The 15,281-nt window shown below is 38.3% G+C and overlaps 1 protein-coding gene across 1 annotated transcript in view; it reads right to left on the bottom strand.

Annotated features, from left to right (window-relative positions):
- Positions 1–15,281, bottom strand: part of GABRR3 (gamma-aminobutyric acid type A receptor rho3 subunit) — a 47,414-nt gene that overhangs the window by 10,852 nt on the left and 21,281 nt on the right. The window contains exons 5-7 of the mRNA XM_011356390.2: positions 10,659–10,741; positions 9,508–9,648; positions 5,020–5,172 (exon numbers count right to left, since the gene is read on the bottom strand). Coding sequence (XP_011354692.1) covers positions 5,020–5,172; positions 9,508–9,648; positions 10,659–10,741 — 377 coding nt within the window. The remainder of the gene's footprint in view (positions 1–5,019; positions 5,173–9,507; positions 9,649–10,658; positions 10,742–15,281) is intronic.

The raw sequence follows: 15,281 nt of genomic DNA, 5'->3' as shown, positions 1-15,281 counted from the left end.
TTTAACCCATTACACATTCCAAGTTATGATTGTTATCTCTCATGAGAATTGCCTAATCACAATTGACATTTCTATGCTATTCAACCTCTAATGTTGAATATCGTATTTTTGTTACTCACTGAAAACAATTCATTGCTGATTAAGACCCTTTTACATTTGTCGTGTAAAAGTAAAAGGGTCTTAATCAGCAATGAATTGTTTTCAGTGAGTAACAAAAATACAATTATTAAAAACATAGTAGATTAAACGCTGGTGATTTAACAATTGTATTGTTATTTATGTATTAAGCACAAACTATGTGCACGACACTGTACTGATTACTTTTCTTAAGGAACTCACATTCTACTAGAAGAGACAAGACAGGCTACTAACTCACCCCATATCTAAACATAAATTAGAAGAAGCAAGGTCACTTAGGAGAGAGACAAAGTGCCATGTGGTTCAGAAATGAGAAAGACCATGTCTGCCTGCAGTCATCAGTAAAGGCTCTGGCCATTGAGAGATGGCAGGATTTTGACAGAAAAACAACAACAACAACAACAACAACAAAAACATGTAAGAAGGACATTCCGGGCAGAGTGAGAGGCAGAATAAATGTACAGAGTTGAGATAAGCAGTCAGGCATGGGGCCCTGTTTGAGAACACTAAATGATAAAATTGTTTAAAACTTAGGGCAAGTATATTGGAACAAGAGTATGGGTGAAGATCTAGCAAATAAAAATTCAGGACACTCAGTTATATTTGAATTTCAGATAAACAACAAATAACATTTGTTGTTTGTCCCATGCAATATTTGGTATAAAATTATACTAAAACATTATTTGGTGCTTATCAAAAATTTGTATTTCACCAGCTGTGCTGCATTCCATCTGACAACCCTCAAGGAACACTTTAGATTCCAAGCTGAAAGTATTTATACCAATGGCATTCAAGATGAGAATATTGTGATCAGATTTGTGTTTTAGAGCTACTACTCTCCAGCAGGATTAAACTGGGACAAGAAGAGCAAGAGGTAAAATGATCAATTACAGACCTCTACAAATCCATGCTACTGTTTTGTACAAATTAGCAAAGAGTGTCCTATCCTCTTGAGAATGTCACCCCAAACCATGTCCCATGGAGCTTGAGTTGGATTTCTGCTTCCTATTGTCCTCTGGGTAGGATGTCACAAAGCTTGCAAGAGGGCCCTGGGCAGGTAGGGGTCTGTTAGGGCAGTCCAGGGCAAAGTTAACAAGGGGCCCAGCATCACCAAGACAAGAGCAATGGAAAAGAAAGAATAAGCACATTTGAGGACATTTTATAGAGAAGACTGACTTTAAAGAGTTAGATACCTTGTAGCCATAAATTTCAAAGTGCTATCAGTGGATCCTTTGGGGTCTCCAAGACATTTTCAGAGGATCTTGATAGTGAAAATAAGTTTCATAACCATACTAAGACATTATTTACCTTTTTTTTTCTTTTTTTTACTGTGTTGATATTTGCACTGATGGTGTAAGGTAATGGTTGGAAAAACTGTTGTTGCTTTAGCATGAATGAAGGCAGCAGCACATAACTGATCTAGCAGTCACTGTATTCTCCAACTCCCAGCATCACAATGAAAATAAAATCAGTAAAAACTGTTAATTTAACTAAATTAGAGCCCTTGAGGACATGTCTTTTTAACATTCTGGTTGATGAAATGAGAAATATACATAAAAGCCTTCTGCATACAAAGTAGGGTGGCTGTCTTAAGAAAAAGCAATCAGGCAATCAAGTTGTGAGCTGAACACTGGACACTTTTTTCAAATGGAACATCACTTTTCCGCAAAAGAACAACTGACAGATAAAGTATGGTTGTTCAGATTTGGGTAACTGACAGACATTTTCTCAAAATTGAATAAAGTAAACCTATCACTTGAGGTAAAATAACTCATAGTATTTATTGCCAAATGATAAAATTTGAGCTTTTAAACCCAAACTAGAAAGATGTTAAAATTGTATCTATCACTGTGAGCTTGAAAGCTTCCCACTACTGAAAAACTTTTTGATGAGATTAGTGGTGATATTAACAAATGAAGTTTTTTTTATATTGTATGATGAATTATGTGAACATTGGGAAGATCTGTATAACTCAGTACACCAATGTTTTCCAAGTGACCAATGCATATATAAACAGACTTAGTCATGATACAAAAGAGATCAATGGATTTTAATCTAATAGATCAGCAAAACTTTACTGATATGGTTTCAGACTCCACATTGCAACTAACCTTTAAGAAATTATCACTTGCTGAGTTTCGGTGCAATGTCAGGGAAGACAATGTACAATTACTTGAAAACACTAAGAAAATATGATTCTTTTCTCCAACCGAGTGAGGCCAGATTTCTTTCTATATTTCAAATAAAACCTATTACAACAGATTGAAGAAGCAGGGATGAGAAGCCAGTTGCCCTCCATAAAGTCAGACATTAAAAGTTTACAAAAATGTAAAACAATGCTACTCTTCTCACTAATATTTTTCATTTTAGGAAAAAACACTTATTTTTCATATATGTTATACTAACTTGCAATGAATTTAGTATCACTATTTTTAAAAGGATCAATACATATTTTCAAAAATTCTGTTTTACTAGCCAACATGGCTAATAATGATAAATATAACCCACAAAAACTAAAGATCTCTGGGGTCCTTAATTTTTAAAGTGTAAATGGGTCCTAAGATCAGAGTTTGTGAATCACTACCAAAGACTAAGAAGGAAATTGAGGCATAGATATGAAAGACTCAATGAATGAATTAACAGAATGAGGAAAGTCAAGAGAATAAGAGGGATTTAAGCATTCTGGGAAGAATAGTTTGTTCTGTTTTGAATGTGCTGAGTGCCTGTAGACTTGAAGGTGAAGTTCAGAGGGCAGCTGGAAATACTTCTCTGGAACTTGAGAGAAAAATTTGAGATGAGGACATAGATTTGGGATTTACTTTCATAAAGACAGTAGTTAGAAGAGAGTTCTTCCATTTGATGAGAGAATCAAAAATAAAGAAAACTTTGGAAGAGAATTGGCTATACTTAAAGAATGGAAGAAAGAAGTAAAAATTGGGAAAAAGAAATGAAAAGACAATCTAAAAAAGGAGAAAAACCATAATAGTGCAGAAAAAATAAAACATATTTATTGTTTGTTTGGTTTTATCAAACGCTGGGCCAGTTGGCATGAATGCCCCCATTTAATTTCCACAGTGGCCCTTAGGAGGTTGTTTTACTAACTTCATTTTGCAGACGAGGAAGATGAAGCTGGGGTCTTGACCACTACACTTTGTTCTGAATTTGAGAGGATGCTTAATAGTGTCAAATGCTTCAGAGAAAGTGAAGGAGGGCAACAACTGAGAAAAGGCAAGAGGGATAGACAGATGTAGTCAGAGTGACCTGCCACAGAATTGGATATCACAGCATTTGGGAGGAGTGAGTAAAGCAGAGGGCAAAATATTTTAGAAAAAGCTTGAGGGCTGTAGGAAGCAAAAGCCATAAGAGGATAGCTGTACAGGAATACTGCAATTCTCTTTATTTAAAAAAAAAGGTGGGGGGGGAGACCACTTCTGACTTGTATATTATTTATATAAATCTGCATAGCAATTTCTTAACCCTGAGGGATCAGATGTAGATGCAGGAAGCACAAAATTTCAGGAGCAGCTTAAATGCATTTCAGTGTTCTCCATTCACCCCAACTTGTCCTGGAACCAGCTTTTATTGCTGTCATTTTCAAAGTGTAAGAGCTGAGCAGTCGGCTTCAGGAATCTGATTGAAAGACACATTCCTAAACTGTGAGAGATGGAATGCCTTTCTGATCCTGCCTCAAGAGCTGGAAATGTGTCTTCTGTTTCGGGTGTATGCTGCCCCACTACCATACTGAGGTCAGGGCACTGCTGCTCCGATGTGAAGTAATAGCCACAATAATTTAATTATTCATTCAGATGGTATTTTTTTTCCCTTGAAGATATTCAAGCCTTAAATGCTTGTAGATTGAAGCTTTTAATAGGGGAAAGTAGTGAACAAATTATTAATATTAATGACAATCTATGTCTTTCAAATGATTTTTTGAAGTATGCATATAATTTGTGAACATTAACTTAGAAATCACTGTTTCTGGAATGAATTGTGTGGTAATTACTATGATTGGGAGCCACTAATAACAATCTTCTCTCTAGATAGAGCATTAAAGGTGAAAGAATAAAATCAGTCAAAATGAGGGAGTTCTGGCCTGAACCAGCCAAGAAGGCGAGTGGGATTGACTTTTGGGTTTTTATTAAGTAATCTCTTATCTAAGTGCTTAACTTGGTACTTCCCACTTTGTAAGGATGCAATATAACAGCTAAGTGGGTCTGAAATCATTCCCATAAAGCAGTATGTGTGACAGTGACATATAATATGTCAGATGGAGTAGGTAATAACATCGGTGTGGTGACTTAATGAGCCTGATGTCTCTCCACCTGAAATCTCTTGCCAACTAAAATGCCACAATTATCTAAAATTCTACTGTGGTTGATTCTGATTTCAGTATTTAGGTTAAGCCCTAATACCTAACTAGTACTTGTATTTCCAAATTCAAGCTTCCGCCTCCCCCAAGAAGAAATTTATTAAGATATCAAAAGTATAGTGTGAATTAGTTTGGAGTTTCTTTCTTCTACAATGTGTTCGTCATGCAAAGTGAAATGGAGTGGGGCAAGGTAAGGAGGTTTTCCCGGAAAGGGAGAAGAGATAGGTCTTTAAAGTGAGGCTGTTGATGCTTCATAATTTCACTTCTCTCTTTACTATCATCCAGCTCTTGGTCAGTTGGCACAGCCTTCCTACCTCCTGCCTGGGTTCCCAAGGAAAGAGTCCAATTATAATTTGCCCTTGAGCTGTGAAGACAAACACTGTAACCTGCTGTTCACTTCCCAAACTACCCCTGCTGCTAAACCATGACACTCTTTTCTTCACTCACCACCCCTTTTTGTTTACCTTCCTTAACCTTGCTCCCATATTAACATTTCACATTAAAAGACTTACCCAGGGAAACTCTTGCAGGAACAGCTCTTCGGTCGATCCAAAATGAAACCCACGACAGTATCACCATCAACATAGCCGGGAAATAGGTTTGCAGCACGAAGAAGAAAACATGCCTCCTTAGCACAAAGTTGATGAAAAGCCTGTTATACCAACCTATGAGAAAAAGGCAGTTATTATTAGGACAGGCCTCCTCATGGAAACACCACACTTAGTGAAATGACCTGCTTCTTTAGACATCAAGATCTCAGGAAACACTGAGCTGATCCAGCACCAGCCCAGAACCTGGGCCTGGCACTCCATCATTGTAGTTGAATGAACTGAACTACAGTCTGTTTAATTATGTGACTCAAAATCCCCCTTAAATCTCATACCTGCTGTTCAGGGATGAATAGTAATTCTGTTTCGTGGGATGGTCTTTAAAGACCTTTCTCCAAAATAAATTGTGTCTGCAGTGTTTCTGCAAGTGGGCGAGTCTTCACTAGATGACCAATGAGTGCACTGAATAGCCAATGAACCATTTATCAGCTCTGACAAATGAAATGAAACATTTTATCTGAAAAGATTCACGGTAGCTACTAGGTCGATAGATTCCAAATTGGTATCCAGACAGCTAGGAATTCAAAGAGGGGGTAAGCAGAAGTATGCATAAACTATTTTTATTTCGAAGTCTCATTGGCACCGTTAATTTATCTATGATAAATCTGCAAAAAGGCAACCAAGCAATGATGTTTCTTTGCTTCTTGTTAGAATTATAGAAACTCATGTTGGTAATATTGATTAATTCATGCTGATCAAAAGCACCAATTGCGGCCACATCCACACATATATTTTGTTCAGGTTTCCCTTTTCACATTGGCTGCAAAGAAGCTTAAAGCCAAAATTTTGGACCATCTGTAGGACTTCTCTGAGTGCCATTCTCTAAAAGCCACATACTAGATTCTCTGTAATACCTTACCCTTGTTTTTCAGTTTTTCTCGCACATTTCTAATTCATATTATCTTGCTTTATTTCATAATAACTGTGATGCCAATCTAAAATAAGGCAATGAATAATGAAATGAATAAAAATTAAAATATACCCTTTATGAATAAGTGGTAAGATTAATTTTTCTATGATACATGCAGTGTACTTTGATGCAAAATTATTCAAAACACAGGGACTACAGGTTAAAAATTATAAAACAAAATCATAGGTATTACAAAGTTAGAGAACCCTTCTACTAGTCTCAGTAGTAATTTCTTGGGAAACCCAAGGTGGCAAACTTATTAGATAAATCAGGTCAATATTTAGGCATTCAGCCTAAGACATACACCTAGCCAACCTACACTGAATTGGCAGACTACTCCTAGCATTCTAATCTCAATTAAGTTCTGATTACTTTTCCCTTCCCTACCTGTTCGGAGGTTCTCTCTCACTATCAACTGATATACATTTTAATAATATCAAACAATTTCATTACCAAGGGTAATAAAAGATACATAGTACATTCTAAACAAAACACATATTACTTTTAAGCTACTCATTGTCTTGTATTATCCATGTCACAAGCCCACTTTGGTATTACATACAATTAAGTTTTAATTTTGGCTGTAGAGTAGAATAACAGCATCTCCAATATAATAGCTTCATGTAATTATTGCAGATTAAAAGAGATAAGGAAAAGCTGTGAAAGTACTTCAAAGAAAAACACCATTAATGTATATGGTTTTAAGTCTTGAAATAAATGTAGGTAACAAGGTTTTTTTTTTTAACACATAAATTTCTGAATTTTTTTTTTTTTTTTTTGGTGATGGGACATGGGCAACCAAGCAGGAGAAACAGTGCTCTGTCTTGTGGCTCCTCAGGGGAAGGAATACCAGCAGTGGTGTTGTGGTAGAAGCTGTGTAAACCGGGAAGAGCTCCCTTTACCGGCAAGGAATGGTGGTGGTACCTGGAAAGATGTGGAGTCCTCATTTTGGGTAGTGTAATAGTCTGACTCCAATTGTGATACTTAACCACCAATATCTCTCTAGCCCCACTTTCTGTTCTGTCCCACACCAGGGCAAACTAATGAGAAAGCTGAGTGCTCCCTCTTTTGGCACCCAAGGTTCAGCCACGAAGCCTTGCCCCAGCTCCACCCTCTTAACTACCACAAAATCTCAAACCAGTCATTCTTCCCTCTTTTCTCAGGCCATTTTCAGACCTGCCTGGCATCCTTCCCTGCTCCCTCTAGAAAACCTCGTTCTGTGAGTAATAAGTCTCTTCATACTCTTTTGATATGTGTGTGGCATTATCAGCTTTCACATCTAAACCAAATTTTAGGTGGTAGAGTCCATCTGCTTCCATCAAGTTGCCACATGGTAGAAAGAAAGGGAGTTTATGAAAGAGAGAAAAGGGCTGGAGAGTTGGCATCCAGGAAAATTGAGCAGAGGGGCTGTAGGTGGGGAGTCAGTTCCAAGACAAGGCTGAAGAAAGTGTTTTCACCTGAAGACTGTCACTTTCAGTGGCCTGTTAATAGTAAGGCCTCCTTCTGTGCTGAAAGAATCTAGGTGGTGATATTGATTAAAATGGTGATGATGATAGCTACTAGCTAATATTTATTGAGTACTTATCATATGGCACACAGTGATAAAGCCAGGATTTGAACTCATGTAGTCTCTCTCCAGAACTTGTGCATTTAATCCCTATGTTATGCTGCAATAAAGAATACTTTTCAATGTATCCTTTACGGGCAAGAGTTATTTCTTTTTCCTTTGCAAATCTACGGTGCATGATTTTGAGGGACAATGAAAGGGAAGAATGGGCAGAAGCCCTTTCCTGTTTGTTGATATTGCCAGGTAGTGGTGAAAGCAGTGCTAAGGGAAAAAAGTGCAGACTTGGTGGTTCAGCTATTAAATGGAAGCTGAAGTTCCAAAAAAAATTCATATTTACTTATATAGAGAAAGAAAAGGAGGAGGAGGAGTAGAATATATATCAAAATAATAGCACAGTTACCTCTACGAGGTGGAAATACAAAAGCTTTTTCTTTAAACTTCTAAACATTCTTTTCAAATTATCTCCCATTTATTCATTCATTCAACAATAGCTATTGAGTATCTACTATGTGCCAGGGATGTACCAATGATCAAAACAAATTACTCTGTTACTTATAAAATCAGAAAAGCAAATAAGCTTCATTACAATTAACAGTATCATCTGTTGAATCGCAAGCAATGCAGACAAATAATGGTGTGAAATAGAGCATTTATTCAGGATCTAAATAACTAAATAGCTGTTGGTGCTAAAATCCTTTAGCTTCTCTGTGTTTTGACTTCTCTCTTAATGATGCAGCCTTGTAGATAACAACTTGATAACTCTTCTCCAAAGGCTAAGGGCAGTGTAGAGCAGCTTTGGGGAGAAAACTCACCACTATCAAAGCGGAGTGGGTACAAGGATTCCAGCCAGGGCATTTCTGACCCACAGGGGTAGCTGCTGGCACACTTGCTGGCCTGAGCATGACTTCAGGAATTTAAAATGGTATCTTATATGGGTTCTGCCTGAAGTCGCTCAGAATGCTAATAACCAAGGGAGAAGTAGTTACTTCTAACTTTAGCTAACAGGGATCAAATACGATTTTAAAAAGTGTCTTAGATAAATGCTGCCAAACCAAAAATATGTCTGTCATAGTAAAGAGTATACAATATAGGCCCAATTTCAAATACATTTTCTATTTGGGGCAATGTACTCAATTGATTTGTCTGATATCAGACACATTCCAGGGACTAGGGAAGAAATGGTGAACCAGGCAGATAGATTCCCTACCTTCTTTCTAGTTGGGCACTCAGATAATAAAGCAGTTAGACAAACATGTATTTCAGGTAGTGGTAAGAGCTATGAAGACAAATACAGAAAAGGAACGGTGAGGAAAGAGGCCTATTTTAGATAGAATGGTTAGAAAAACACTTCTTGAGGAGATGATATTTGAACGAAGCCCTGAATGAAATGAGGGAACTGGTTGTGAGAAGATTGGGGAAAAAAAAAACACTCTAGGCAGTGGGAGGAAAAGGCCAGAGCAGAAGCCCTGCAGATGGCATTAGAAGGGTGTATTTGAGGACAAGCAAAGAGAGTAGAATGTGGTAGTGGATTGGGGTAGTGGGTAAGGTCAGAGACAGATCGTGGAGGACCTTGTTGGTCACGTGGAAAAGTCCGAATTTTGTTGTGTGTGATGAAAAAGCACTGGAGGTTCCTGAGCAGAAAAGAATCGTGATTTCTATGTTTTTCAAGAGATCACTCTGTCTACTGTATTGAGAACAGTCTGCAGGGGCCAAGTGTGGAAGGAAGGCACCCAGTTAGCGGCTGCACGAGGAAAGAAATGATGTCCTGGGAAGGTGGAGGTGGCTGCCTATAAAAGAAAGATGATATTACTGGCTAAAGGAGACCCTCGTTTGGATTCAGGTCTCTTCACATGTTGCTCTGCAAATAATAGATGCACAATAGGTGCTTATGAACTGTCCACGTAAAACATTTTACCTGTGCTGCTATAGAAGGCAAATCCGCTGGATGCACTGAACTCCTCAATGAAGAACTGAGAAAGGGAAATATGCTCATCAGTATTTAAGGACTTGTTTCCATGTTTCCAGTATAGCATGAGATCCTCTTCATTGTAGGCATCTAAAACAAGAAAATAATATTCTTAGAATAAGCTTCTATAAGCTCCATGAGGTCTATAACCATATTACATGCAGCTCTCTGTCCTAGTGTTGCTCCAATGACTTGTATACATTAGGTGCCAAAAAATATTTGCCAATTCCCATACCTATCAGAAGAAAAAAATCTCTAAAAATTAGACCCTATGACTGGCATAGTGTAGAGGCTGTTCTTGTACCTGCATGATGAGTAAAAACACTCCAAACAGCTGCTCCCATATTTGTGTGCACTGAGTGATATCACAGCACTGTGTTACAGTCACAGGCCTGACCCCAGGTCTGCAGGCCCTTTTAGTTTTGTAGATCTTGTGGATGAAATTCTAAAATGAGTTGAGATCATAAAGAATTTTCTTCTAAAATCAAAAGTGTTATAGAAAGTTTCTAATGGATTTGGGGAGCAGAATCTGTGTAGAAGACATCCGTTGAGGTTCCCAGCATTAAGCCTCATTATGAAAAACTGCATTCAGCTTTTAAGATGTCATATCAAAAATAGCTGAAGGGTCAAAGTGACTGACAAAGCACTGGCTCAGATGCCCTTTGACAGGACTTTGATTAGGGGGGTCTATGTCTAGAGCTGAGTTTTTCTGGGGGAAACCAAGTATACTTAATGGAAGATTGTGACTCATATGGCAACATGAATTCTAGATCTTTCCAGACTTGGAAAGTCAGTGTCAGTCTACCTTAATATTAGCAAGAATACACCTGTATAGGGAGCTATTCCTTTATAACCATTGTAGAAATTACAAATATGTAATTATCAAAGTATCCCCCCCCTACCGAATCTTCTCACGAGAGACAACTTGCTATCATCTTTAATTAAAAAAAAAAAAAAAAAGGCAACTACATATGTTGGATAAACATATTTAGCTTATATCGAAAGTTTTAAATCCTTGTTAAAACACATTTATTTATATGCAAGTTTGTGATGTTATATTCAGATCATGTGTATACCCTCTGTCAGGAAGTAAGACTTACAGCTTTCCAGTTCAAGAGAACAATTTTGAGTGTCAAGAGGAAACCTGCTGAAATCCATAAAGCACATGGCTGAAACAGTTATCCTATAAAAAGAACGAGAAAAAGAAAACTGCATATCATTCAACCACATGGCCAAATAAGCATGCAATAATGCAGCCCTCTTACTGTTTGCTTGCTTTGTGTGCCTTTCAAGAATAATGCAAATCAGGCATTACCATCTTCTTTCCAAATAATGGATAAGGAAGCACCCCCCAGGAAGGTGGATGATTTGCTTAAGACACAGAGATAATCAGTGATTTCCTGCTCTAATAATTGCTTCTGAGCTCACCATTTCCTGGTCAATTGCCTCTATATTTTATGGCTCTGAGATCTTCAGAAAAACACACTTCAAAGTGAGAATACTTTTAAATAGATTTAAATATTTCCTGCTTTTGGAAGATCCAAATTTAAATAGTTTCTAGTAATAAAGAACTGATATGGTGGTAATAAAAAACTATGGGTAAAGGTTTCTCTCACAAAGCAAATTTACCTGAGGAAATCCTCTTTCCAGGCATGAGGATAAAGCCCAGAGCATTTTTAGTTATAGATTTATGTGCACAATGCATAATTCAGGTGCTATTAAGTTGAAAGGCTTGCATACTGATGAGGATTGCTTTTTCAAATTTTATATCCTCCTAGATTTTCCTGGCTTCAGGCAGAGGCTGCTGTACTATGATCCTGCCACAAAGTAGAAACTGTGGTACTCACAATAGCAGATCAGAGGTTCATAAAAGGCCCCTGAGCAAGTCTGCAAAAAAACAAAGGCAACAGCTGCTCCTACCCATGGTGCCGCCAAGTTAATCAGAGAAGTAGAACTATTTTATCTTCCACGGGTTGAATTCTACTGTCAACAGTCACTCAGCAAAATGCTATGCCAGGGAGGTGCCTGGATGAATTTGTGTCACAAAACATATTAATTTTGGCATATTCCTAGTACTTTAAAGCGAGAAGGGACCTCTAAAGTCTTTGAGTCTGCCTCCTGCATGGTATACATGAATAAATGAACCGCCAAGGAGGTTAGGTGGGTGGTGTTAAAGAATGTATTATTTGTGACATTTGTTAAAGAAAGTAAGGAAGACTTTATTGAGAGGGACTACTGTAATGGGGTTTTTTTAATACGGGAGAGAGATTGGGCTCAACTCCAAATATAACAAGGAAAAGTGGAACTTCATAACCAAGAAGCATGATGCGGGTCAATGGATGGAAAATTACTCAGAGGAAACATCAGGGGTAAGGAGGCAGGGGGATTCTGGCTAAATGGACCAAATAGGTTTCTTGCTGAAGACAGGCCAGGGTGATCAGATGTTACCTGGGGAACGGTGAAGGATGAGGAACCTGATCAGATATTGAGGATGGGGATTCTGGCTAAATTGACTTATCAAAGACAAACACGGAAGCTCAAAAGTCAGGGTCTAGGTGAAGAGAGAGTTCAGAGAAGCATCAGTAGAGTTTGGTCAAGAAAAGAATTTTTGTCAGTAGATAGTACTAGGACCAAGCCTAGAACCAGGTGACATGGCTCTGGGCTTAGACTGGCTCTGCTGTCAGTTGGAATAGTTATACAGACAACAATTTTGAGTCCTTCTGTGTTCAGGGATTCCACAAGACCACTCTCAAGTTCAATGATGAGCTAAAAGGACTGATAGAACTCTTCAAAGCTGTTACATTAACAGTTAACAGTTTGTTACAATGAAAGGAAAAAGTGCATAGGGCAGCATCCAGGATGGACCAGGAACAAGTTTCTATTTGTCCTGTGCTAATGGAGTTATGGGGTCAGTGCTTAATTCTCCTAGCAATGATGTGTAACAACAGCCATGGAGTACTGCCAACCAGAGAAGCCACTGAGCCTTGGGTCTAAAGAAATAATTGAGGGTTGGACACATAGGTATGTCTGACTCTAGTCTCCAGTTCCTCCAGAGTTATCATCACATGATATCACCTCCCTATCTCTAATGTGGCCCAAGACCTCCGTCATAATCATACGGACAATCTGTTATAGGCCAAGGCCTCTGGGTAAACAAAGACACTCTCATCTGACAGGATATTCCAAGGGCTTGGAGGTTACCTCTCAGGAGCTGGGCAGGAGCCCAGTCTTTCCTTGGAATGCGCAGGCTATGGACAATCGACTGAGTATTTCTTTAATGGACATCCTTCCATCCAAATAAGTAATTTAAAACAGTTGACTCCTTGGGCAGGTGCTGCTGTTCTCCTTCTGATTCCCAGTGAAGCCTAATTCCAGTACTCTAGAATGCTACGATACTCTTGATTTAAAAGTCCTTTTGAAAGTAGTACTTCCCTTTAGTTACATTTTAAAAAACATTGATAGGCTTTATGAAATGTCTGGCCATAGCACCTTTGTACTAGTGAGCAAGATGTTTTTAAGGAATAAAAAGAATTTGTATTGGTTTCTTATGGCCAATGTAACAAATTACCACAAACTTCATAGCTTAAAACAACAGAAACTTATTCTCTCACAGTTCTGGAGGCCTGAAATTAGTGTCACTAGACTGAAATCAAGGTGTCAGAAAGGCCCTGCTTCCTCCAGAGGTTCTAGGGGGAAAATTCATTCCTTGCCTCTAAATGGCTTCTGGCGGCTGCCAACATTCCTGGGCTGGTGGCAGCATCACTCCAATCTTCGTCTTAATGGTCACGCTACCTTCTACTCTTCTGTGTGTATCAAATCTTCCTTTTCCTCCTTCTTTCAAGGATATTTATGATTGCATTTAAGTCTGAACTAGATAACCCAGGATAATTTCCCTATCTCAAGATTCTTAACTTAATCACATCTGCAAAGATCCTTTTTCTGTCTCATAGGGAAAATTTGACAGGTTTTAGGGATTAGGACATGGGTATCTTTGGGGAAGCCATTTTCCCCCCAGCTATTTCAGTATCTTTCTGGGATTTCTAAGGCATGAAAAAAAATAAATAAATTGCTTAGATTTACTAAACATTTTTAGAATTACCTATGATAAGCTACTTGGTATGCACAGAACTCATTAGGCTTAAATGACATATGGTATATTAAAAACAGAAGGCTCTTACAGCATAGTGTCAGAACTAATGTTTCAAATTTAAAAAAATACATGAAAAAGGAAGTGAGGAAATTAGCAGGAACTTGTATGATAACTATACTTTCCCATGAAAAATGAAGGCAATAGTTAAGAAAGTTACTTAGCTCATCCAAGATTCCAAGACTGCTTGGTGGGCTGCAGTGGTGGGGTGGAGCTGGTGAGTAGGAAGAGCAGTTTTGCATACCTAGAAAATTGTGTGCTGGACTCAAGGATTTCCACAGTTCAGCTCCACTCTATTTATTCAATCTTATTTCCTACCATTCTCCAATACAGGCCCGAGTAAGTATAGTTAGGAAACCATTCTTTAAAATCTGGAAGTTAGAACCGGGAAAAAAATCTCATCTTTTGCTTGTGCTCCAATCTCCAGCATCACTAAACACACAGCACTATCGTGAGCTTCGTCCAAAGTGAGACCAACTTGGCACAGACGGCCATGATACAGGGAGCCAGCAGTGGCAGACAGCCCTCACCTGAGACTGAAGAGGACATTTCCATCAGGGCGGACACGCAGCATGATGTTCTCCACAGTCGTATCATGGATGAAGGATCTTTTAGAATGGACAAAAAAGACATCGGGCACCCAAATCTTTTTGATCAATCTATGATCAAAGGTCATGCTTTTGTTTGTTGTGCTAGGAAAAGAGAGTCTTTCATCTTTCCAATAATGCCTGAGATAAAAAGTCATCGTAAAGTCCTAGGCAGAGAGAAAAAGAGACAAGTCGAAGTCAGGAAGAATATGATTCAGGATGATCAGTCAACACAATTAGTCCTGGATGTTACTGACCTGTAAATGAATGGCTTATATTGTATTTTCAGGTATATTTAGGATGAAGCTAGTGAGCTTCGGTTGCAGAGTCTCTCCCTCACCTGGACTCCAGTGAATGTTGAGAGTTTCTGGGAAGTATAGAGCATTTGTGTTGGGGGAGAAAAGCCAGTTGTAACTGGGAAGCATTTCTGCATAAGCACTCTGGTAAAGAACCTTGAGAGATCTCAGAAGAAACTCCATGCTCTAGTATTTTATTTTGATCTCTTTTCCCATTGTGAATGAATATTCACTTTTATACCTAATTTCGTATTCATAAATTTGATTGTTTTTGTTAAAGAAGGCCCCCCTCCAAGTTGAATAAACCATAGTCCTACAAAATACTCAACACGGCATTTATTCGAGCTGTTAGTAGAAAGAACTTCGTCAGAGGTCCTGGGGCAGAGGCAATGGTCTTACTCACTTGAGAGACAGAAAGCACCATAAAATGGTGGTTCTCAAATTCAAGGTTGCAAAAGAATCACCTGTGATTTTGTTCAAATGGCACATTCCCCAGAAGTTAGTTCCTGGAGACTCTAATTTGGAATAGCTTAGGGATTTGAACTGTTAATGTAAGGAGGTAAGGAGGGGAAAAGCCATACTAACATCATATTAACAGAAAAAAATTTGATTAGTCAATGATTTGAGTTTTGTTTGGCTCTCAGATGCAATATGTAAGATTTTGTTTGTTTGAACAGAAACTCTCTGAGCTTC

The sequence above is a fragment of the Pteropus vampyrus genome, unplaced genomic scaffold (genome assembly GCF_000151845.1).
Source record: "Pteropus vampyrus isolate Shadow unplaced genomic scaffold, Pvam_2.0 Scaffold26, whole genome shotgun sequence".
Classification (NCBI taxonomy): Eukaryota; Metazoa; Chordata; class Mammalia; order Chiroptera; family Pteropodidae; genus Pteropus; species Pteropus vampyrus.
This window is presented reverse-complemented; position numbering and strand designations above follow the sequence as displayed.